This window comes from Cottoperca gobio, chromosome 24, assembly GCF_900634415.1.
Source record: "Cottoperca gobio chromosome 24, fCotGob3.1, whole genome shotgun sequence".
NCBI classification, from domain to species: domain Eukaryota; kingdom Metazoa; phylum Chordata; class Actinopteri; order Perciformes; family Bovichtidae; genus Cottoperca; species Cottoperca gobio.
In genome coordinates this window covers 832,349-858,680 of record NC_041378.1, presented here as the reverse complement: position 1 = coordinate 858,680, position 26,332 = coordinate 832,349, and the positions used below count along the sequence as shown (strand labels likewise).

The 26,332-nt window shown below is 40.7% G+C and overlaps 1 protein-coding gene across 1 annotated transcript in view; it reads right to left on the bottom strand.

Annotated features, from left to right (window-relative positions):
- col12a1b (collagen, type XII, alpha 1b) overlaps positions 1–26,332 on the bottom strand; it is a 111,883-nt gene that overhangs the window by 47,197 nt on the left and 38,354 nt on the right. The window contains 17 exon segments of the mRNA XM_029425245.1: positions 22–151; positions 910–1,049; positions 1,898–2,027; positions 5,391–5,530; positions 6,347–6,476; positions 6,570–6,709; positions 6,853–6,982; positions 7,298–7,437; positions 7,669–7,798; positions 11,055–11,194; positions 12,742–12,874; positions 14,810–14,949; positions 16,609–16,738; positions 18,071–18,207; positions 19,322–19,451; positions 21,460–21,605; positions 23,275–23,398. Of these exon segments, the coding sequence (XP_029281105.1) occupies positions 22–151; positions 910–1,049; positions 1,898–2,027; positions 5,391–5,530; positions 6,347–6,476; positions 6,570–6,709; positions 6,853–6,982; positions 7,298–7,437; positions 7,669–7,798; positions 11,055–11,194; positions 12,742–12,874; positions 14,810–14,949; positions 16,609–16,738; positions 18,071–18,207; positions 19,322–19,451; positions 21,460–21,605; positions 23,275–23,398 (2,290 nt within the window).

Genomic DNA, 26,332 nt, shown 5'->3' with positions numbered 1-26,332 from the left:
AACAGACTCGTCTGAACTCACTCGTCTTCCCATTTTCGGACATGGACACGCCCTCCATCTCGTGGTACACGGGCACGACGGTGACGGTGTACTCCGTGTTCGGCTCCAGGTTCTTCAGGACGGTGGATCTGGAGGTTCCGGACACCTGGTCCTGGTGGAGGAGAGAAGAAACAACTGTGAACTGGGGGAACTCTCACAGTTGGAGAAAATAAAAGAGGTCCAGTTTCTTCTTGGGTGCAGCTTCAACTGTCTTTGTGAAGCGTCTCTTCCAAAAACTGTCCAGGGACCAGCAGCGACTCCTTCAAGCTTCTGCTGCAAAACTTCATTAAACTCCATTTAATCTAATAATAAACCTTAAAATCTGCCAATAAAATGAGATAACTTAGTCGTTTCCAAATAAATCATCTAATTTCACGACATTTCTGGAAGTGACATCATGTTGAGGGTTTTGAGAGGGTAGTAAGATGCTAATGAGATGCTAATGAGATGCTAATGAAATGCTAATTATATGCTAACGCTATGCTAATGTCACTGCTTCATAGCAAAAACATAATTCTGTCATTTTCAGCTTCAGATTAATCTTTTTCCAGGACAAGAAAAGAAAGTTCTTGAATTGTTGGGACATAATCTTAGTGACCAGAAGCTCTCATTTTAAATTTGGCGTACAAATACAGTTTCTGTAAAGAAGCTTTAAGGTCGGTGGTCGTCTTAAACTTTAATTTTATGTTACTGCTAAGTTTTTGAACTTTTATTTTGAATGATATAATCTTTGTTTTCATCAGTATTACTATTGATGTCTCCGGCACAATGTTGTCTTTTATATATATGTGTATATGTGCAAATAAAACAAATGAAAGTGTCTCAACGCTACACGTTAAAACGTTAACGATGATGAAGATGCAGTCTTACCACTTCCTGGTCTCCTCCGGCAGCGGGCACCCAGATCACGATGTACTCGCGTACGTTTCCCTCCGCCGGCTCCCAGTGGACGTTCAGTGTGCTGGTGGTGGGATCGGTCACCTGCAGGTTCCTCGCAAATCCCAGCGGCTCTGAGCAGAGACAGCAAACAGGAAGTCAGATTCAACGCTTCGCAACTCAACACCTCGTCGGAGGTGACTGGTGTCCGGGGGCCGTTTGTCCAGATGTGTCAGAAGATGTTTTCTGGCTTTTTTATGCTGGTGTTGAGATCGATGATGCTGAATACTTATTAATTATTAGTGAAACACATTTTCACACTTCACCCTGATGTCCAGTAACAATGGACACCACTGATCATATGATGCTGCATTAAGACCAATGTAGGTACAAACCCAGAGGAGTGGAGCAATATTCTGAGACAAACTCACAAGTTGACTAAATAATATTCTGAGTTTAAAGTCACACATTTACTTTGCAAGGTTCAAATCAACCTCATCTCACCACAGCCCTGTTAAACGCCTGCAGTGGATCCAATCAAATGATACTTTAGGTGATGATCTTAGCGTCACCACATCTTCAGAAGCATCCGGCCTTTGGAGAGACGATGCCGTGACTTCAGAAGAAAACAGTTCTGACTGCGGTGATAGCTGTTGTGCACCAGGACCGACAATATCTCATCCTGTTGCAGCTCCTCACCGACGTGTGTTTTTATACTTTATAATCTCAGAGAATATTTGAGTTTGTTCCCGCAGTATAGATTCAGTTTGTTTCCTTCTTCTTCTCTTTCTTTGTGTCCATTGACCTTCCAGGAGCCGTCACCGTCCTGAAGCAGCTGCTGCTCGTCAGACTCGGAGAGGAAAACATCGGTTTAATGATTTCTTGGGGGCTCCGGTGCTTTTTCAAGGTTCATGGAAGCACTATAACTCTAATGAAACCTTAAATACCAAACAGCCAACAGCACATGACCCCAGATACTCACTCGTCTTCCCAGCGTCAGTCAGGCTGGGTCCGTCTCCCTCCGCGTAGACGGGGACCACAGTGACGGTGTAGCTTGTGTCCGGCAGAAGCTTGTCCAGGACGGTTTTGGTGGTGCTCTCTGACACTTGCTCCTGCAAAGACACACATGTGGTGAAGTCAACACCCTGCAGGGCCGCTGCACCACTCAAGAGCCCGACCTCTGACCCACAGCAGGTGCAAAAGACAAACTTCCCCTCGAGGACTTCATAAAAACTTAATTTCACTGTTTACTGCTGTTATTGTGCTGAAGTGCCAAATATTTTGTGACAATATTCAAAAACAGTATTTAGATAATCATAAGATTTTCCAGTTTGAAAATTGGTTACGTTTCCATTTAAATGTATTTTTAAAGGTTTAATGTGTAAAATGAGCCAGAATTTAAACTTAAAACATTTAAACGATGAACTAACACCATCAGAGAGTGAAGAGGTCACAGTGTCGACGTTAAACACGTGTGTGTCAGAGATATCTCCTGACGTTAGCATGCTAACAGCTAGCTGCGCTGCGTCCAGGCTGCAATACTACGTGTTCCTCTAGAGGTGATAGTGAGTCCGTGCAGCTGCTCGGTACAGAGAGAAGAAGACGCTGCTGACTGCAGATGTTACAGACATGTTCCTGTTTTACAGTTTGTTTATTGGACACATTCAAAGTGAAAGGAGTTTTCTGAGCGGAGTTTCTGCAGTTTGGTTGGTTTGTGCGTATTGTTGCCCTGCTGACTGACTGACAGGCATCACACAGGAGGAAATGCAACACACAATATGAAGAATACATTAGAATACAATGAATACACCAAACTACTACAACTAAAATATGAACATTAGAGATCGTATGGACCAGTTTAGGATTGGCTCTGGATTACACACTGAACCTTTAAAGCTTCCCAAATATTTGACCCACCACACTTATGTAAAAGATATTTAATTTAAGTTTTAATTACTTACATGACAGTAAATCTTTCAGAAAAGTTCAGCATAAAAATAGTTTTGAAAAGATAATGAAATTAATTTTAATTATTAATTAATTAATTAAATTCTTACTTTGGTTTGTCACTATTTCACAAGTAATGATTTATTATTGTTTTGATTTTAGTTGTATAAGTTGAATAAAACATTTAAACATTTAAAGGACGGGTAATAAGCATGTGACTGAACTGTTTCTGTTACAAACATTAATAATAATTTGTTTTATATGTTACATTTTTTCCAATTTCAGTATAAAAACTGTGAGATTTAATAAACATAGTCATGAATCAAACTAACTTGAATCATTTCAGTAATTCCAGAATCTCTTTACAGTCTGCAGCAGCGTCTGGTCATCAGGATCTACACAGAAATATCAACCGCACATCTCCAGCAGGCCACGCGTCGATGACGGAGGCTCTCTAGTATTTTGGTGCCATTGTGTGGCATAGATGGGATTATCCTGCCAAAAGCATGACATCACTAAATCCCTGTTGAGCGCTTTGATCGCTATGTTTCTCTTTAAGACTTAAGAACAAAGTCTGACAGCATTTTGTTTTTTTACTGCTTTTAAATGTTTCCCCTGAATCTGATTTTAAGAAAACACTTGAGTCACAGTTTACATCCTCGTCAGACTCTGAACCGTCAGAAGCAATAAATGTCCTGATGAAAAGAGTTGTATCAACAACACAACACTGTGTGTTGAACTTGAACTTTTTCCAGCTCAGATATGACATTAAATCTATACTATACTATATTTACTAGATTATCTTAATTTTGTCCCCACAGGGATCAAACATGTTTACTTATATTATTCCGTTTTAATTCAACCTAACTTTATGAAACCTAAATGAAATCAATTTAATGACATTTATCTCAACTCAACTCAATTTGACTGAGATTAACTCGACTAAACTCAGATTAACTCAATTAAACTCAGATTAACTCGACTAAACTCAGATTAACTCAATTAAACTCAGATTAACTCGACTAAACTCAGATTAATTAGACTAAACTCAAATGAACTCGACTAAACTCAGATTAACTCGACTAAACTCAGATTAATTCGACTAAACTCAGATTAATTCGACTAAACTCAGATTAATTAGACAAAACTCAGATTAATTAGACTAAACTGAAATTAACTCAACTAAACTCAGATTAATTTGACTAAACTCAAATTAATTTGACTAAACTCAAATTAATTTGACTAAACTCAAATTAACTCAACTAAACTCAGATTAATTTGACTAAACTGAAATTAACTCAACTAAACTCAAATTAACTCAACTAAACTCAAATTAATTTGACTAAACTCAAATTAACTCAACTAAACTCAGATTAATTTGACTAAACTCAGATTAATTAGACTAAACTCAAATTAATTTGACTAAACTCAAATTAACTCGACTAAACTCAGATTAATTAGACTAAACTCAAATTAATTTGACTATACTCAGATTAACACGACTAAACTCAGATTAACTCGACTAAACTCAAATGAACTCGACTAAACTCAGATTAACTCGACTAAACTCAGATTAACTCAATTAAACTCAGATTAACTCGACTAAACTCAGATTAACTCAATTAAACTCAGATTAACTCGACTAACTCAGATTAACTCGACTAAACTCAGATTAATTAGACTAAACTCAAATGAACTCGACTAAACTCAGATTAACTCGACTAAACTCAGATTAATTCGACTAAACTCAGATTAATTCGACTAAACTCAGATTAATTAGACAAAACTCAGATTAATTAGACTAAACTGAAATTAACTCAACTAAACTCAGATTAATTTGACTAAACTGAAATTAACTCAACTAAACTCAAATTAACTCAACTAAACTCAAATTAATTTGACTAAACTCAAATTAACTCAACTAAACTCAGATTAATTTGACTAAACTCAGATTAATTAGACTAAACTCAAATTAATTAGACTAAACTCAAATTAATTTGACTAAACTCAAATTAACTCGACTAAACTCAGATTAATTAGACTAAACTCAAATTAATTTGACTATACTCAGATTAACACGACTAAACTCAGATTAACTCGACTAAACTCAAATGAACTCGACTAAACTCAGATTAACTCGACTAAACTCAGATTAACTCAATTAAACTCAGATTAACTCGACTAAACTCAGATTAACTCAATTAAACTCAGATTAACTCGACTAAACTCAGATTAACTCGACTAAACTCAGATTAATTTGACTAAACTCAAATTAACTCGACTAAACTCAAATTAATTTGACTAAACTCAGATTAATTTGACTAAACTCAGATTAACTTGACTAAACTCAGATTAACTCAACTAAACTCAAATTAACTTGACTAAACTCAAATTATTTTTTATTATCTTTATTTGTAACATCCGATGCTTTGCAGTATTCATATATATTGTATATTGTTTGTATAATCCCAGTCAGACCTGGCTGTTACTTGGTAATCAGGTTTTATTTGAGAATTATTTCCTCTTACCACGATCTCCTGTCCTCCATTCACAGGAACGTAGATCACTTTGTATCCCTGCACGTTGCCATCAGCAGGATTCCAGGTCACAGTGAGAGTGGTGATGGTCGGGTTGGTCACCTTCATGTTGCCCACGCCGCCCAACGGCACTGAGAGCGGGAGAATGAATGTCGTTAAATTATTGCAAACTGTCTCGTATCCGATGTTTTGCAGGTCAAATTCCCCGAATGCTGCGAGATGTTTTACACAAACATCGTACGTGAAGAAGAATTCTGTAAATCCAAACTAAGCCTTTGAGAAACAACCTTACCAACAAAGTTCTGTAACTTAGTGCAGCTGTCGTGGATATTTATCGCTCACAACATTGTGGTATGAAACAGAGAGGAATCAATAAAGCACAGATATAGTTTAACAATTATTATTTTGTTGCACAACAAACAATAATGAGAACACTACCTGCTTCCAAGCACAACCGCGTAGTGTCCCAACTCATGAAGAGACTCTAGCCCTTATATTTGAGTTCTTAATGAACACACACACCTTGTCTCCCAAGCATACATTTAGGCACATATGATCATGACACCAACATAATCTAAAACAGAAGGTCACTTCCTCATGATCACTAAAGGGTTCCCTTAACTTCATTAGAGCGTGGAGTCCATGTCAGTCATGTCAAATTATGCACATATGGCATGGGTCATACTCAGGCTACATAGGTCATACATTGCAAACTTAATAAATAAGACATTGTTCATTAGATTATCTGAACACAGCTTTGGAGAAAATGTATTTTATTTAATAGTCAATGTTTTAATATGAACATACAATTGAACTCAAGCTAATGTTTGCGCACACTGTCAATCATAGTTAAAGAAAAAGTGCGAAATTGGCAAATTTAAAAGAATTTGGAAATGTCAATCTGCCGATCAGTGTACATTGTACTGTGGACATAAAGAGTCACTTACGTGTCTTTCCGTTCTCTGCCTGACGCTTCCCCTCGCGGGCCGGGTACACCGGTAACACTGACACTGTGTATGGCGTGTCGGGCATCAGGTTTCTGAGGATGATGTTGGTGGTGCTCGCAGGAACTTGCTCCTGTTTACAGAGATTAAGAAGAAGAAGTCATTTAGAGGTTTAGCCTCAGAACTGGCAGCCTCTGAGGTGAGACAGATGTAGAAACAGTCTCACCATCTCCTCTCGGCCCCCGGCAGCCGGCACAAAGAAGACTTTGTACAGGCGCACGGCTCCGTCAGCCGGGTCCCAGTTCACGGTGAGAGAGGTCATGGAGGGGTCCGTCACCCGCAGGTTCTTCACTCCTCCCAGTGGCCCTGAACAACGACAGCTTTCTCATTATGTTGTAAAACCTGATGTATCAATATCTGAGATGATATCTGTAATCTTGAGTGAGAGGGAGGATGTAATAGATATATAATAGTAATATTAATGTAATAGATTAATAGATTAGTCGTACTTGTCTTTCCGTTCTCGGACATCGTCTTTCCCTCTCTGCCAGCGTAGACCGGCACCAGAGAGACGGTGTACAGGGTGTCGGGCTGCAGGCTGCGCAGGATGGTGTTGGTCGTGCCGGCAGACACTGTTTCCTGAGTTCAACAACAAATTATACAAATGAAGACAGAGAAACAAGCGTGCAGCTAGAAATACAGAAAGTTAGTGGTCACAGAGTAAAGCTGTGAGACATAATAACTCAGCTGCTACATCAACTTTCAGTCTGAAACATTAGTGCGGGGTGAAGAGACGCTTCATCACGTGATGACAAAAGAAGACAAAACAAGTGTCTTGTGCTTTCTTCATAACATTCATGATGAAGCACAGTCATGTGTCTTGTGGACTTTAAAGATTCAGACACACGGGTGAGTTCAGCTCCAGCACCGCTCAGCGACAGTAAGTCGTCCTACCATGCTCTCAGCTCCTCCGGCGGCGGGAACATAGATGACTTTGTACTCCTTCACTCGGCCATCAGCGGGCTCCCAGCGAACGTTCAGGGTGGTCATGGTGGGGTTCAACACCTGCAGGTTCCTCACTCCACCCAGAGGCTCTGAGGCAGCACAGATACAGAGAGGAGAGACATTTGGAGATACGTGGTTTTGATTGGACGGCGACATCTTGTTTCAGCAATTGAAGAGAAAGCAAAAATGAAAATCCCCAAAAGTGGGAAATCAAAGGTTTTTAGAAACATTTAATGCTAAACTTCTAACGTCCCTGACTACAGCTGCAGCACAGTGACAACTACATTCTGTGTGTGTTCTGGAGCTCCTGGGACTCTTACTGGTTTGTCCTTCGCCAGAGATGTCTCTGCTGACGCCGGTGGGATACACGGCGGCCACGGTGACGGAGTACTGAGTGTCGGGCTCCAGCTTCTGCAGGATGACGCTGGTCTTCTTCCCTCCGACCTGCGTCTGTTGACATGAAACATGTCAGTGAGACTCTAACATCTGCATTTCTCAGTTATTCATGTTCAGCATAAAAGGTGGAAAAATTTGAAAACTAACAAGAAATTTATTTATCTAGGATTTTACGGGAGGATCATTTAATCATGAGGTGTCGTGATCTTTTTTTCCTTGCACAACTTTTGAATTTGTTGGAACATAAATTCTGCAAAGTGTAACTTCTGTTTTAATAATGACTCAATAACTTCCTAAAACAGCAGCTTTGATCAAATAAACAGTCGTAAATAGTGCTTTTGTTGGGGACTATTTTCAGCGGCGGATGAATCCACATTTGGTGCTCTAGTGAGTATTTGTGGCGGCAGGACTGGACGGTGTGTGTGTGGTTGAGTCTAAATAATCTACAGTGTGTGTGTTTGTGGTAATGAAGGAACATGTCAGTGCAGCAGTGATGATCACTGATGAGGTTTTAATAGTTTCTGGACAACAAAGCAGCGGCGGAGGTCTGCTCTCTCCCAGTGCCCGTCTACTTCCTGATACTTTCCTCTATGTGGGTGTGCAGTTTGATTTATTCCACTGTGCGTTACAGCAAGACCACCTGGTCTCCAGCTACCATTCTTCTCGACTGTTCACGATATTTAATTATATAGCATACATCATCAGCGCAGATCTTCTCCTGACAAAACAATAGTTGTCCATTATATTTGCACTATTCCCAAAGTGGACATTTAGTATTTTCCAACAGATTTGAGAGCAGTGAGGAAACACTGAGCTCATCCTGCAAAAACAAACATCCCGTCTGACTCCATGAGCCTGCAGACGACAACACGACTCCAGATGCTCTCCGTCTTCTGACGTGAAGCGGGGATCAGACATCCATTAGACAGATTTGTACCGCTGACATCATGATCCCCCCCCCTTACACTTTGTTTGGGGGAACACTGTCATAACAACTCAGAGACACAATAAAAATGTGTAACTCTCTGAAATTCTTTTCATACAGTTTCCTTTCAAGTTATTTCCACCAGTGATCACAGTCGAGTCATCGCGCAGGAATGCGAGCCTGGACCCGTCTATCTGCACGGTCGCACCGTCATAAACCAAACGTCAAAATATGACGGAGCAGCTCAGAGAAATGTGTCTTGCAGAGCGCTGGAGGCGTTTAGCTGAACTCCTTCAGGACACCGTTGTGCATCTCAAGACAGATTTTAAAACAAAATCCAACTTATACCGTAAGCGCAATGTTTTTGGCAAAATCTGTTCCCTGATTTATTGAATGTTCGGCTGTCAAACATCTCGACTGTGACTTGATGGTAATGATGGTAATGATCATCATCGTGAGTCACAGTCGAGATGTTTGAGGAGGATTTCAGATCGCAGTCCATCAATCTACAGATTATATTTTTATTTAAACGTGTTTTGGCTTTAACATTACGTAACCAGTGCATTTCTTAAATACTTAAATATTATCAATTTTCTACTTCTAGAATAAATATTTATTTCAGCGCAGTTGGCGATACTTTTGCAGATTTAAATTTTTCTGTTTGTTGGGTAAAAATCTATCCGTCTGGAATACATTTTAGATCCTCTTTTGTAAAAGTTGTTTTTTAGGAGTTCTCTCCACATATAATACATATATACATATGTATCTTCTCAATTATTGGGTCAACTGACCAGGTGTGTTTTATAATATCCAGAACACGTTGGAATTTCTTTTTAGTTTGCAAAAGCAAACACACTCCAGTTTTATGTTTCGTAGAGAAAATGAACATCTCTGAACATCTGATGTCAAAGTGAAATATTGGGAGTTTTGGTCGGCAAAAAAAGTAATTTTTCCAAGAAGATATAAAAGCATGGAGATTGATTGAATAAAGATGAAGATTTCACACTTTATAAAAACTTCTCAAATGTTTTACTTTATATTACTTTAAGATTCCTTCTGGTACTTTATATGAATGAAAGTTAAATTGTAAGACTTTGAACTGAACTCGTGTTCTTCTTCCACCTATGGTACCTACATCTTTTTATTTTGACTGATTTATTTAACTTCTTTGCAGTCATCTATAAATAATATTCTATAGAAATGTACGAGGATGACACAGCGTTGACTTTTAATCCTTTTAGCTTCTTTCCCTGCAGAGTTTTATGTCTTTTTTCCGTCTTGGACATCCTGAACGTCTGTCTCCAGAGGGAGAGAAGACTTCCCATCATATCAAACAGTTCATAATTGATTTGTCTCTATATGTTCACTGGGACTCGTATTGCAAACTCTTCTAACAGATTTAAAGCTCCCCATCACATTGACATATCCATCATCATGTCATCGAGCGACTCAAATTGTTGGAAATGTTGCCAGTGGTCAAAAAGCCGCACAGCCGGCACCACCGCACCCCAAAAAGAGTCGAACAAAACCTCAGTTTGTAGGATTATATCAGGAAAATCCACCCTAAAGAGGAATTCAGTCATATTGTTCCTTTAATCCTGCACAAACAGAAGATACCCAGTGTGTGTTCACAGCCATGTGGTGCCGGGAGAGAGGGATTTGTTTTCTGGTAAACCTTAAATTTCAACAAAATAGCCCTTGGACTAAAGCCAATCTGGGTGTGAAATCTTAGATAAACATTTTAGAAATCTCTGCAGACAACCCATTGTTCAACACCAGTGGAGCAGTTCCAGCTTTCGTCTCTAGTGTGTGTGTGTGTGTGTGTGTGTGTGTGTGTGTGTGTGTGTGTGTGTGTGTGTGTGTGTTTTTAGGACAGTATTTTATGTGAATTCTGCTACATTTACATTCGATTTTTATGGCTAAAATACAACAAAAAAAAAGTTATAAAGATTTTAAATCAAAATCCTGCCTTGTTACAATTGTATTTCCCAATACCTACATTATTAGTTTATTTACCTAATTAGTTGACCTATTATTAAACTGTAACTTATCTATTTCTACTTGTTCCTTACTACACTGTAACTGCAATGAAACTTCACCAAAATAAGTTAATTGTAGTGGTCTTTTAAATAGTTTTAAATGCATTTCTTTGCGTTATGCAAAGCTCCTTTAATTGCCTTTGTGTTTGAAAGTGCTGAATACACCTGGCCTTAATTTGCTTTATGCTTCTGCAATATTACCAATAAATTGCCAACTAAATAATTACTTCCACATTTTAATTTGTGCAAACGAGGGGCGGTTATGTATGCTGATGACATCACTGTATTTTATCCCAAATTTTGCCTGGTGTCATTTTAAATACTGTAAAAGAAGCAGTTTACTTACTGAGAGAGGCTCCCCTCCAGCGACAGGCTTGTAAATGATCTTGTAGTTCTGTACGGCACCGGGGGCGGCGTCCCACTTCAACGTCAGTGTGGAGGTGGTGGCGTTGAAAACCCTCAAGTTCTGAGGAGGCTGAGCAGGCACTGGGAGCACACAGACACATCCAGTGAGATAAACAGACAAATCAGAGCATCCAGTGTTGAGTTAGAGGTGATGATGATGATGATGATGATGATGATGATGATGGTTATGATGGTGATGATGTTGAGAATGATGATGGCAGTGATGGTGATGCTCCCACAAAAAGCTGGAAGGGTCAATTTTAGGATGGAAGCAGCAAAACCGGAGCAGAGCTGGAGATCAGTAACTTCTCATTCAAATGTTCTCAACAGTGCGTTAACATCAACAACTGTTGAGCTGCTTGTCCTCATTTCACTTACAGTAGTGCCCGTTTGTGCCGGCAAATTCGAAAATCAGCGCCTTCAGCGTTTGGGATCATTTGTTACCCAAAGATTCTAACAAGACATTTGGGGAAATGTTGGTGCTGGCACTACTATAACACATTTGGGGACTATAACATACTTTTTATGGGGATGAATATCACATTTTGAGAATATATCAAATTAAATTGAGGGTTTATAACAAGAGAGGAATAAAGAAATTCTTATATTATTCACTATGACAAATGTTGGTATTGTACCAAATACATTTGAATCTCTTTATTCAGAATACTATATGAAGTTATTAAAGGTCAATTAAAGTGTAAGAGTTGCTGGTTTATCTGAATAAAAAGTCCACTGAGCCCCAAACCCGACAGCAGAAACACAACAATGCAACAACATGCACCAACATTAGTGACGGCACTGATGGAGGATGACGGGACGTTGTGAAGTGAAACTGTGACAACAGAAATGTTATGATGACAAAAAGGTGAAAGATGGAGAAATAAACTAAATGATCGATGGTGGAATGGAAACATTCACATGGATGAGGTCTGTGGAGGAGGACATGTTACAGGTCGGCTTTCACACTTTTTGCATTTAAAGCTCTGAATCTACGTTCACACCACAATCTACTACAACAGGAAGACAATGATCATTTAGATTTTTAAAAACAGTTGAACAAGAGAATCTTTATGTCCAATGTTGAGGTAAGATTTGGAAATGTTTGTACCCAAAATAAAGATATACATCGTGAAATAGTTTGTTCAGCTCCATGCATCAGCCTCGATAACTGCTGGAGTTTGTTTTAACATAACTATAATTAGATGCTGCTGATGTTTGAGGTTCCAGATACAGATGTTTTCTGTCTTCATGGTCAGGTATGTTTCCAGCTAAGCCTACAGTGAAGGTGCTTAGCTTTAGTGAAGCAACATAATGATGAAAAGATAAAAAAAGGAAGCTGTGACCAAAGAGAGTCAACCAACATCCATCGACTGAGTCGCTTGTGGCGTGAACTCACAGTGAGCGCAGACATGCAGTTAAGAAAGAAGACGTGTGCTTCAGTCAACAGGCTCCACGTTACCAATCCACACAAAATCACAATGAACCTTCTCATATCACATACCAAGTGGAGCGTCTAACACTGGAAAGAGACGTCAAGAAAACAACAACGTTATTATTTGAACGTCACTTAAATCTGTGTGTAATGGTGGTTTTTTGGGAGCTGGCAGGACGGCCTGTGTGCTTACATGTGCGCTCGCTTCCCATCAGGTCCTCGCTCTCCGACTCGTCGGGGTAGATGGCTGTGACGGTGACGGAGTAGTCGGTGTCGGGGTCCAGGTTCTGCAGGACGTGGGAGATCTCATTGCTGTTCAGGATGGCCTGGGCACAGACACAGAAGTATGTTAGCAGTGTGTTGTGTTATTACAAGCCTTTGCAGCCCAAATGGCTTTCTGTTCAGAACAACAAGCAAGAATCATTACTAGAGAACGAGATAATCAAAGTGGTTCCTTAAAGTCCGTTAGAATTGACATGCTTCTATCTATGAAGTCCAAATCTGCATGATGCTTGTTTTCCCTTCAACCTCCATTTCTTGTGCTTTGTGCTCATTAAACTAATAATTTACAGAAGTCACTGTTAAGATAATCTAATGAACAATGTCTTATTTATTAAGTTTGCAATGTATGACCTATGTAGCCCTGCGTATGACCCATGCCATATGTGCATAATTTGACATGACTGACATGGACTCCACGCTCTAATGAAGTTAAGGGAACCCTTTAGTGATCATGAGGAAGTGACCTTCTGTTTTAGATTATGTTGGTGTCATGATCATTATGTGCTTCAATGTATGCTTGGGAGACAAGGTGTGTGTGTTCATTAAGAACTCACATATAAGGGCTAGAGTCTCTTCATGAGTTGGGACACTACGCGGTTGTGCTTGGAAGCAGGTAGTGTTCTCATTATTGTTTGTTGTACAACAAAATAATAATTGTTAAACTATATCTGTGTTTTATTGATTCCTCTCTGTTTCATACCACAATGTTGTGAGCGATAAATATCCACGACATCACCAGTCAGTCAAACATCGTGGGTGAAACTATGAAACAAACAGCTGGTTTTCTGCCTTCACTGCCACTTTGCTTTCCTTGTATTTACTTTTCTGTTTGAGAGCCACTACCTGCCTCTTCCAACAGAAATAAAAAGTGATTTTGTTTTTAAAAAGATTGATTGAGATCCTTGACTGATAAACAAAGACAATAAAGTTTAAGAAAATCCTGCAGCGCATTTCATTTAAACCCGACCTCTGAGACCAGAAACATTTTGCAGCGTCTGCCAGTAAAGAAATCAAATCATTTAAAATGTTAATAGACTGTAATAAACAACCCGGTATGGATTTCATTCACACATGTTTGTGCTGAAGTGTATGCCAAAATATAAGAAGCAGAAAACAAAGAGAGCATTATTGTTGCTTCAGCTAAACTGGATTGTTTTACTTAAATCTTGGCAAAACACAGGAACTTAGTTTTGGCAGTCGTGTCAGTTTGAGGGATCTGTGAAACCACAGCGGATCGTTCTCGTTTCTTACTTCAGTCCTAAGACAAACGTTAAATGACAGTTCCACAGTGTGGCTGTTTCACTTACACAAAACCATACCCGCTTTCATAATCCCAAAATATTCAACCCAGCACGTTAGAGGCTGGACTGTGGCGGGAAGGCGGAGCGGCACCTGCAGGTGAGTTTCAACGCTTTTAACATGAACTCAGAACTGAACTGCTGCAGGAATGAAATACTGTGAGGCGGTTCACTTCAGCATCGGTTGAGACGACTCAAACCAGATGTTTAGTTTCTCTGCAGACAGACGGGGCTGGAGAAGCAGAGCTCATTTGCATATTTCAAGAGAAAGAACTGGAGTTTTTATCCAGCTGCTGAAGATGCACTTTTGATAACAAAGAGACAAAGTGGACTAAATGAATCCAGATTCTCTCTGGATTCAGGTCAAGATGCCAGATGTCTCTTCGTCCACCTCAGTTTCTTCCCCAGAATGATCTGCATCACTTCGCATTGTGCAGCATAGCGCGACAAAATAGATTTGAATAGTTCAAACCTTTTAGAAGGGATATTCAAGCGTCTATTTTAACAGATGTACTGTGATGTTGTGATGACACGAAATCATTAAGATGTTGAACCCGATAACTGAATAGAAAATCAACCTAAAAGACATTAAGCTGTACCTTACCTGTGAGTAATGTATAACAAAACACAACATTTGACTTCAGAAGCTGAAAAACAGCATATTCTGTCTCCCTAACTTACAAACTGGACGTCCTGCTCCCCCTTCTTGGTCCAGCCGATGCGGTAGAGGGCCACGTCCGGGGCCCCGTGCTGCCAGGTAGCTCTGAACGAGGTCTGGGTCACCTCAGAGAACTGCAGGTCCTTGGGAGCAGGAACAACATCTGTTCACGGAGACGAGAGGGAGGAAAGACGTGTTGGTGATTCTGAGACACGAGGACGCTGTTTACTGCAGCTACAAGTGTGTAGCTGTCTGCACATGTGGGCCAACATGTGTGTGTTCCAATTATATGCAAAGTGTTTTGTGTTTGGATCGGTTTTTCAGTTTGTGTGCACGTGTTAGTGTCTGTGTGTGTGTGTGTGTGTGTGTGTGTGTGTGTGTGTGTGTGTGTGTGTGTGTGTGTGTGTGTGTGGTCTTGATCTGCTATGTTAGGGAGGACCAGGTTTTAGACCTTGACAGTGAGGTCATGTTATTTGGCCCTCACTTCTTAAAGGTTTAGGATGAAGGTCAGAGTATCTTCTGAATCAGACTACATTTAGTTTAACGTCGTTCCTTCAGCCGGACTGTGTGTTCTTTAGGCCTTTACTTAATGGCATCCTCAACTTGAAAAAAAGTTATTGTTCTTTTCAATAAATCAACTTTCTTTAATGAATATAACTCACCTCCCTTTGTGTTGATTTTAAAGGATAAACACCAACAAATATGGTTTGGAGCAGAATATTTGGTTAGATAAAAACATGTTTGTACATCTTTTTCTATTTTACAACGCTCTGCCGTTACTGTAAATGTTTGGATCAGTCTAAAACAATCCTCCGCAGCATCACTAAGGTCTAACTCTACTATTAATATAATACTCATAATATTAGTGCATCTTTATCTGACACTGGGCACAAATACGTCTTCAGAACAATGAACTTGCTGAATCTAAGAAATGATTTGATTTTCAGAAGCTCGGTCTGATCTCTTCCATGCTGTTTCTGTTGCTATGTAGTCAAATGAGGCCATTTTCTAATCCTGCCTACAAAAACTGGTTGATTGTTTGTGCAACCCGGGAGAAAGCTGCCAATAAACACAACACCAAATATATTAGAATCACTAAACAAATGTGATATGGTAATATGGTCATTCAGAGATCTGGAACCAGGCGAGGTTATAAATAGGAGCTACAGAGTCTCTTTTGTCAGTGGGAGTCCACAGTTCTTCAACAGTTCATTAGTTTGTCAGCCTAAGTTTGATCAAAGATGTTCCGCAAGTAAAGAAAGCGCATTACTTCCTGAGACTTCCTGTGTCCTAAATGGCCGTAATCTAATGTATTTATATCTTATTTCACAAACATTAGATATTTACACAGCTAGCATTCCGATTATTAGTTAGCTTGGGCGTTTGCGAACGTCAGATGATGTTAGCTTAAGATTTGACACAGTTCTAATGTTAAGGCTCTCGTGAGTGTGTTGCTGAGACAGAAAAATCTGACAAATTGGTCTCGAACAAAGTTAATATTCTCCAGATTGGTCCGTCTGAAAAATACCATTTTAGTGTCAGAATGTTCTGAAGTTATGTGGCTCGTGAAAAATGGGTCCAATATTTACTTGGGGCGAAAGAATCGGTCATAATCTGTGTTTACGTTCACTAATAGACTCAGACTTGCTTACTTACTGGGATGTTTTTCTACTTTATGCAAAATCAAAACTCGAATCAAGATTTGGACATTTTCCTTTGGAGTTGCTCAGCGTGTAAATGTGTAAGAGGAGGTTGCTGTAAGTATAAAAGTGTAGCTGAGTAGCTGGATGAACAAGGACAAGAATGAAAAGTGGAATCCGACCTGTGATGGCGGTTCCGAGCATCGGGTTTCCGGGTCCCTCGTCGTACATCGGGGTGACGGCCACGTCGTACTCAGTCTGGGAGATGAGACTGACGAGGTCCAGGTTGATAATGTCCCCATTGACTTCAACCTGGCGGTGACAAACGTCATATTTTTAACTAAGTCTTACCTCGACTTAAAACACACTCCTTCCTGGATGACGAGTCTGCTGATGTGATTGGAAGAGAAACTAAATGACATGTGTTGAAGTTGTTTTGCCAAGAATACATGTTGTACTGTTTTTCTTATTAGCTAGATGTTGCTTGGCGAAACAAGTGGTAGGAATTTTGAGTTACAGAAGCTATAATTCCTGATTTTTCAAACAGAAAAGCAAAGAAAAAGTTCAACTGGCAGGATCCTAACATAACATAAGTGTGTGTCGCTAATAACGTGCAAAGCTTTGGTGTGTCAAACTCTAAGTCACATGTCCTCAGTCGAGTTTTCCATTTCAGGGGAGAGCTTAGTAAAGTAAGCAGCAGTCGAGAAAAAAACCTCAGCAGGCATTAATCCAATGTGTGGACTTCTTCTATAGAGACCAGAAGTCTTGGGCAGTAATCCTTAAGAGGAGTGGAGCTGCTGCATGTCATCCATCAGAGCTTCCTGGAAACGTCTCGCAGGTGTTCCACCGACGGCACCTTCGGCTGCAGATTCATCGAAGACTGTTTGTCCTCCACTGACATCCAAGTGAGAAATTATGAGGACGGAGTGGTGCTGGGATGATCCAGTTAGGCTGGGAAGGCGGCCTGAGCCAGCGCTACTCTGCCAGCAGACTGCTTTTCTCGTAAAGATCAGCCAACAAAGAGGAGCTGCTGCTGCGCCGAGAGGCCGGCTGGAACTCTTGACTCGGTCACTTTCACTGCCGACTCAAACTTCGCCCTTACGAAGCGCCCGGCGAGGTTTGATTGTTTAAAGACACCTTTCATTGAGCTTACAAACAATACGGACATTTTTAAACAAGTCTTACAGCCATTGTGCGGTTAAAGAGCACGACTGATACCTGCCAAGAGAAAAGGTCAAAGCTGTACGTCCCTGTAGACGGTTACCAAAACAAACTAAGTCTACCGAATCTTCTTACATAACCCTAGAAAACGTGTCTTTTAAAGCAAATGGTGGTTATATGGAGCCTGTGAAATGTTACAGGTTGTTCCACTCTGATGCTTTAAATCAGAACGTTTCTGTCCTGAGGACCTTTCTCAGACATGTTGAGAAAGGTCCTCAGGAATGAACTTTTTTCTTTAGAATTGGATCTTCTGGGGAATCGATTCCCACCACTACTTAATCACTGATATGTTAAATGTTATTTACATGTAGTATTCTATCTGTTTGTTCTTAACCACTTGTCTGTGGATTCGGTGCATTTTAAGTGCGTTTCTGAGACTTCCTGAACTGGGTTTAAGTCGAAACAGACAACATCTCAGTTTACCTCCTTCAGGTCTCCCTCATCTGGTTTGTAGGTGACCATGTACTTGCGGACGGCTCCAGGAGCAGCGTCCCACATAAGCCTCATGGCGCTGTGAGTCACATCTGAGATTCTCAAGACGCCTGCAGGAGGCACGGGCACTGAGGGAGGACAGGGAACGGACATTTAAAAAGCATCACTGTCTGAAAATGTTTGTGAAGACATTAGAAGCTGCTGACTGATCAAACTTGCAGAAGAGCTGAAAAACAGACAGCAGCTCGTTTTTTAAGTGCTTTGGATATTCTGTTTTTCAGTGCATCTGTTTTCTATCTATAAGCTCTCAATCCAAAACTCCAGGATGAGGGCGACGTGATCCAGATCTTATAAAATAAGTGCTGACATGAAAATAAACTCTGAATTCCGTTAAACTTTTTACCTTTTCTAATAAAAAAAAGTTACATTTGAAAAGGATGTAAGTTCTGGTATCTTGTAAATATAATGCAGTGAACATAGCATGACGAATAAAATAAAGATTAACAATTTCATGAGGCAGAAAGAAGTAATTATTTGAGATAAATACAAATATATGAGCGATACTTGAGGAGTTTAAGTAGTTTGATCAGTATATTTAAGAAAGTAAAGCCACGTCTGTGTATCTTGAGTTCGATAAAAGTCTTTTCTTTTCATTCCTTTTCTTTTTTGGGATGTTTTGTTTTCCCATAACCAATCAATCGTGAGCGACATCCCAACATGTTGATTTAAGAGTTGTTATTTCTGTAAGTGGTCTTACATGTAGGGAATAGCCTTGCATAACGTTTCTTAATCCTGCCTACAGAGCCGTGTTTAGTCGACTCTTTCACCCTCCGGGGAAACAGCTTTTGAATTGAATTGCTGAAACAATCCCAAATGTTGTGGGTGGCATTCAGAGGTCTGGAACCAGACTCCACTTCTGAGACTTGGAGAATCTATGACAAGAAGCACTCTGGAGGTTTGTGGTGGAACAATATCTGAGGAAGACATTTCTGTTGTTTTTCTTTTAATTCGTAACTCAGCTGGATAGAGGAGAAAGGATTATGCTTCAGGAATGTTTTTTGGACTTCATCGGGGCATTTATATTCTTTTTTCCACATGAAATCTTCACGTTTCACTCTTATTTCAAACTGAGCCAGTTGAGATTTAGATCCACCAGATTATTCCTGTCTCCAGTGGAGCTCTTCTCTTACATTTCTATGGAGGTAAAACTCAACAGAATAGAATCACGTAAGCAGCACTTACAGGTGACTCCTCTCCCCTCCAGAGAGTCGCTGGCAGCCTCTCCATGCAGGGCATAAAGACTGATGGAGTATTGCGTGTTGGGTATCAGCTGCACCAGCTGGACGTTAGTTACATCGTCTCCAACACGTACCTGCAGGGGGAGAGAGCGGGAAACAAGAACGCAGGGGGAGATGGGGGAGATGGGGGGGAGGAGAGGATGCAGGTGGAGGTTGGACAGCAGAAGAGACAGGACTTGTAAGAAAGTGTTTTTAACATCTGACCTCATCCCTGCTGACCTCTGAAACACACACACACACACACACACACACACACACACACACACACACACACACACACACACACACACCGTGGAACGAGACTGCACTAACCCTGCTGATATAATAATGTGTTTCTGCACTTTTTTGTCCAATTTATTACAAATGACCAACAATATCCTTTGAGACACACAAATGTGTGTACTTTTGGAATTATGAATTAGTTTCCAGTTTCCATCGACGAATAAACTCGACACCTCAAAGCGTAGTTCGGTCACAAGTTGGCTATCCTTTACGCATGGCTGTAATCCGCCCATAAACAGAGTAGAAGAAGTTGAGGTGAGCTGGATGTAAAACAAGTCGCCGGGTCATCTCACACATCTACGAGAGAAAAGTCGAGCTTCAGGAATAAGTTTTAATTGTTCTTTCATGTGAGCTAGCATTGGCCGTGTTTCATGCTGGCTATGGACGAGGACAAATGAATGCGTGTTACAGTCAAAGCTGACCCCCAAAGTGGAAACAGCATCAGTCATGTGAGTCAAATGTTCACTACGTCAGAACTTATTTTGTAAAGGAGTTCCCATAATCCATTTAGCACATTAACCATTTTTCTACAAAGGTTTTCTACAAACTTTCTTTTTGCAAAGTACGTTTTATCGTAATGTTCTGTTTCCGTACAGCTTTTCTAACGTGATACTTCAAAATGTACATAAAAATGCATTCATGGAAACACGACTAGTTTGCGTTTGTACCTTTCCTAATTTCAAGACATCCCCAAAAATAACTTATTTTCAGGTTTGGTGGGACCGGTCTGCACGGCACTGACCTGGACTCCATCCGGCACTTTTTGGATGAACTGATAATCCGAGTGTGATGCGGACCTGATCACCAACATCAGTGTTGGACCTCACTGATGCTCTCGTGTCTGAATGTTAGCCAACCCCTGCAGCCCGTCTCCAACATGTGGTGGAAAGCCAGCAAAGCAGCAGATTAATACTTATGGGTTTGGCTTGTTTGAGTGTCCGCATACTGTTGGCCACGTAGTGCATACTTCACATAAAGTATAACATAGTTCTCGATTTCCCCCCCTACTTTCCAGTCTTACATTAAATTGGCAAACCTCCTAGTATGATCCTCTAAGTGTAACATGCTGTGCCAGAAACACACATCAGTATTTCCTGTCAAATGACTCATGTTGATAAATAATGCATTTTGAGGTCCTGATTCACACTTCAGCTGCACATGTTCCAGTGAAGACCACCTCCCTGCACATTAAATCATCCCTCTGCTGTATAATTGCACATGTAGGTTAACACCACCGGTTCCACTCGTTTAGCATCTGTTCCGTTTATATCATCCCGATGACTTCAGGCCTCATGAGCTAATCCTTCCCATTACCCGGCGCGTCTGACCGCTCTGCTCTTTGTAGGCCTGGCCTGAGCCGCTGCTGCTGCTAAAAGTCCACTTCCCGTTCTGCAAAGCGCTCATCGTATCGCCATCTGGAAGCAGTCAGGCGGCAGCAGAAGCCCGCTCTTATAAAATCAATGTGGAAACGCTGAGCACACAAATTAAGACGCGTGTGAGTTCATGTGGCTCCATGTTGAATCCGTGGTGTTTCATTGTTCATGTTTTGCTCACATCTTGGGGACAATCAGTTCACTCAGTCACATTATGGGGACGCTGGTCCTCCAGGTAAACTATTCTATTTCAATGAAAACAGATGACAAGATTTGGTTTATTCTTTTTTACACCTTTTCTATCCCTTCCACTGTGTCCTGCTGATATTTCCCATGAACACTCAGTTTCCCGTCATTTACAGGCAGAGGTTAGTCAGAGGTCAGTCAGGATCCTCACAAGTTGAATTAAACGGTTGTGTTACTTTACCTCCATCTCCAGCTGAGGCTCAGTGGCGTTCATGGTCTTGTACAGCAGCATGTAGCCTGTGGCTCCATCTGCTTCGTCCCAGCTCACCTTCATGGTGCTCGAGGTCTCATCGTACACAATCATGTTCGTCGCTGCTGACAGCGGCACTGAGAGGATAAACACAAAGTCAGAGTGAGGATTGGCTCAATGTAACACAGGGAACGTTCATCTTTCTGTCTATGTTTGATGTTTTAATGATACAACTTCAATGCTTTAATGTAAATTGAAGTATCTGAAGTCGACTAAGACGACATTTGGAGTTTCTTTGGACCAAATGACGGACCGGGCGGGTCAGAAATCATCTTTTTAACATTTAATATTTTGGTTTTGGCACAGAAAAAGGATAATGAGACAAACAGGCGAGAAATATCAAGGTCATATTTCAGAAAATCCAGAATGTCCCAAAGAGATCATAACGTTTAGTGCTTTTGATGTGCAGAACATTTGGTATCACATATCCAGTAAGGGTTTCTGGTTTTTAAGAATCTTTTTTCTGGGCTTTTTAGTTTGTTATTTTGTAAAAGAGTAACCGTGTCTCCCTTTTATAGAAAATACAAATCTATATACTGTATGTTAGTCATACAATTAACAGGGTTCCCACAACTTCTTAAACATCAAGTTCAATGACTTTCCAGGCCCAATCCCCTTAAATTCAAGGACACAACATACAGTAGGTTTAGACACGGATCAAGGTTGATTACTGTCACACTTCCTGGAGGCAGGTGCTGCGTGAAGATGCACAGACAGCGTAGCCTATTAAGTAAAATAACTTACAATTTATATTCTAGCACAAAATATATAAATCCAAGCACTACCAATGACCCATGTCTGTTTATGTCGACATAAACTTTCAAGGATTTTAGGGACCCGTGGGAACCATGAATTATAAAACAGCTTTGGTGGATGAAGAAGGTCAGACTAAAAGAAAAATCTGATTTCTCCCAATAATCTGGTTTCTTGTTTGCATGTAAATGTGTGGAGTGTGAAAGAGGCAGGAAAGACACAGAGTGAAAGGGACGATCCCGACCTGGCTCCTGAACTATCTCTAATGCAGAAAATGTTTGTTTGTTAGGCTTTCTACAAGTGCACAAGTCTTATCTCCTGACTATTGGCGGACACTCCCACCAAACCTGCAGCGTGCAGCCTTGATGTTTGCGTCAGCCTGCTCTCAGCAGGACATTATGAGCTAAGTGAGTGTTAGTTTAAAGAAGGACAGTAAATGAAGCCTCAGTGATCTCAGGGCTGTTGGTGCCATCCAAGTGGACGACAACAGAAAGATCACTTATTGTTTTATGACAGTGGGAAAAGGCTCCTTGTAAAAATCAGTTGCACCTTTAAGAATAAATAAAGCAAACATTAAAGGACAAATGAGCAAATAAAAGCTCTTAGATCCGTGCACTTAACACATTGTTAAATTACATCAGTTTATTTAAGATGTACGACGAGCCGGCAGCTCTGATAAATCACGTTTTTAACTGTTTGTCTTTGTGGCTCAAAGTAATTCCCACCACAGCTTAGCATCAGCTCACACCATTGCATCATGGGACGTTGTGTTTGTGTTGGGTAGTTCTCCGCCTCAGATCAGATGCTAAATAAATACGTTGTATAAACATGCAACTTTAAAAGCTCCTCTTTGATCACATCTGTCGCCCCAAAGGACGACCAGTGTCTCGTGAAAGTCCAACATGGAAGCTGAGCACTTCTCTCACAAGGCAAAGAGGAAGACAAAGTGACCGTAAACATTTAGTGTTGAGGGAACAAAGAGGAAACACTTACAGGTGGTCTCGGTGCCCTTCAGAGGCTCGCTGTTCACCTCGTCGAGCACGGAGTAAACATTGACGAAGTACTCGGTGAGAGCGGTCAGGCCTCGCAGCACGACAGTGTTCTCCGATCCTACCAACTGAAGTGATAAAATGATGGTTATTACAGCGTGGACAGTAAATTCCTACTGTGACAAACATTTTACGACTCAATGCAATTGCGAGTTCTTGCTAGAGATGTTTGCTTTCGATACCGTCGCCCATTAACCGCTTACTAACCCGTAAACCCTCTCTTTCCTTTCAGTGCGACGCTCCATCCACTCAATGACATTTCAAAGTGTTAAATCCATCTAGAGGCGCCGACATTTGAAATGTTTTATCAAAAATATCTTTCGTTTTGGTTCCCAAACTTGGCTTTTTCTGATCGACATCAATATCTAATGTCACCCAGCCTCAGACTGTGGACACCGTTTTGTATTTTTGGGTGGAATGACATCTTTAAGTTACTCAGATATGATTCATATCAGCAAGAGCTTAAGAGCAATTACAAAGAAAACTTTAAATATTGTATTTCTTTATTAATTTTAGGAGTTCTAAAGCTTCCAAAACATATATTATCTTCATGAAATAATCTATTGTTTAGTATATTCTGTATCTGCTCTTATTGAAAGAATTATTGGGAAGTTTTGGGAGGTTAGTAGCTGAAGCCGCCAAGTTTTTGTTCTTTAAAAAAGAATCTATGGAAGTCATGGAAAGAGTCTCTGCAGTCTGATTGTAGAAGGAAAAGATCAAAGTGCAGCAGGTTGGGAATCCAATGTTCTAATCAGGAAACACAAATACTGTGAAGAAAAGTTCAAAGCTGAGCCTTCAGAGGATTGAGCTGGAAACTGGGAATGAAATGTGACTTGTGCTGAAGCAATTTGTCAGTTAATTATTATGTCATTTTCTGAAAAAGTTTAATATTTGATGGACATTGCTGGTCGGGTCTCTCTTTGTCAACATTGGTGCTTGGTGGTCCAAGTCTCGTATCGTCACCATCAGATGATTACAGTCTGTTAAACCGAAACTATCGTGCTGCATTCATGTGCCGATGGGAAAGTCCCAACCTGGCTGCCGAACAGCGTCACATTCCTGTAATCTTCAGCCGCAAAATCAAAACCAAAGAGGCTGCAGCTTCCTGAGCTGGTGGGAAAATGTTTTATTTATGTCTGTAATTGATTAAATTCAACCTGCTTCCAATTCAAATAACGTTACTTCAAAATATTTTCTAAAAGCAAGTCGTTGATTCTAGTGGAGCGACCTGTGACACTCACTTCCTGCTTCCTAAAATACCTGTGTTGATCTTTGACACTCACTTCTAGAAGATTCTCAGAACAAATTGATTTCTGTTGGGTTGAAATATATTTAAAACTTTTCTTTTTAGGGTTTAGGGTTTTAGGGTTTAGGGTCTTTAAAGTATATTAAAACAAACTGCAGATGTGTTGTATTGTGATAAATACATAACAGATACATATATTGTGACTTTCTCTATTACGTTTCAAGGCAAACGTATTTTCTGTTAAAATTGTGAATTGAAACTTGGTGAGTTTTAGTAAAAGATTTGTGTTTAAATAAGTAAGTTTGTAACTACGTATGTAAAGTACGTTACGTCAGTTAAAGTAAGTCTTTAGTGTCACACGGGACACGAACACTGTTCTCCTGGGGGAGTTCATCCTCCCTTTTCTGAACATAAAAAACAAATACTCATTATTAAGAGTTCAGGCTGGAAAACTGCTAAATCTCTGAAACGCTTACAATGACAACAACTCCACCCGCTTGAGCTCATCCGGTATATTTATTGTAAACATTTCTATTTCTCCCTCATGTATAAATACTCCAGCTACACAGTAATATGCTGACTTCCATTTTTCCACCTTTAATTATGGGGTCTCTTTTAGGAAGTTTTTCCTTGTGCGATGCGAGGGTCTAAGGACAGAGGGTCTAAGGACAGAGGGTCTAAGGACAGAGGGTCTAATAACAGAGTCTAAGGACAGAGGATGTAAGGACACAGGGTCTAAGGACAGAGGGTCTAGGACAGCGGGTCTAATAACAGACTCTAAGGACAGAGAGTGTAAGGACAGTGGGTCTAAGAACAGAGGGTCTAAGGACAGAGGGTCTAAGGACAGAGGGTGTAAGGACAGAGGGTCTAAGGACAGAGGGTGTTAAGGACAGAGAGTCTAAGGACAGAGGGACTAAGGACAGCGGGACTAAGGATAGAGGGACTAAGGACAGCGGGTCTAAGGACAGAGGGTCTAAGGACAGAGGGTCTAAGGACAGAGAGTCTAAAGACAGAGGGTCTAAGGACAGAGGGTGTAAGGACAGAGGGTCTAAGGACAGCGGGACTAAGGATAGAGGGACTAAGGACAGCGGGTCAAAGGATAGAGGGTCTAAGGACAGAGAGTCTAAAGACAGAGGGTCTAAGGACAGAGGGTGTAAGGACAGAGGGTCTAAGGACAGAGGATCTAAGGACAGTGGGTCTAAGGACAGAGGGTGTAAGGACAGAGGATCTAAGGACAGAGGGTCTAAGGACAGAGGGTGTAAGGACAGAGGGACTAAGGACAGCGGGTCTAAGGACAGAGGGTGTAAGGACAGAGGGTCTAAGGACAGAGGGTCTAAGGACAAAGGGTCTAAGGACAAAGGGTCTAAGGACAGAGGGTGTAAGGACAGAGGGACTAAGGACAGCGGGTCTAAGGACAGAGGGTGTAAGGACAGAGGGACTAAGGACAGCGGGTCTAAGGACAGAGGGTGTAAGGACAGAGGGTCTACGGACAGAGGGTCTAAGGACAAAGGATCTAAGGACAGAGGGTGTAAGGACAGAGGGTCTACGGACAGAGGGTCTAAGGACAAAGGATCTAAGGACAGAGGGTGTCGTAACCTGTACAGTCTCTAAAGCACACTGAGACAAATGTATAATTTGTGATATTGGGCTGTATAAATAAATTTGATTTGATTTGATTCCTTGTTACTGGTTGCTTGTAATTTAGGAATTCCCTCTCTTGTTGCGCTGGGCGGAAAATCCCAGGATGTAAACAGCG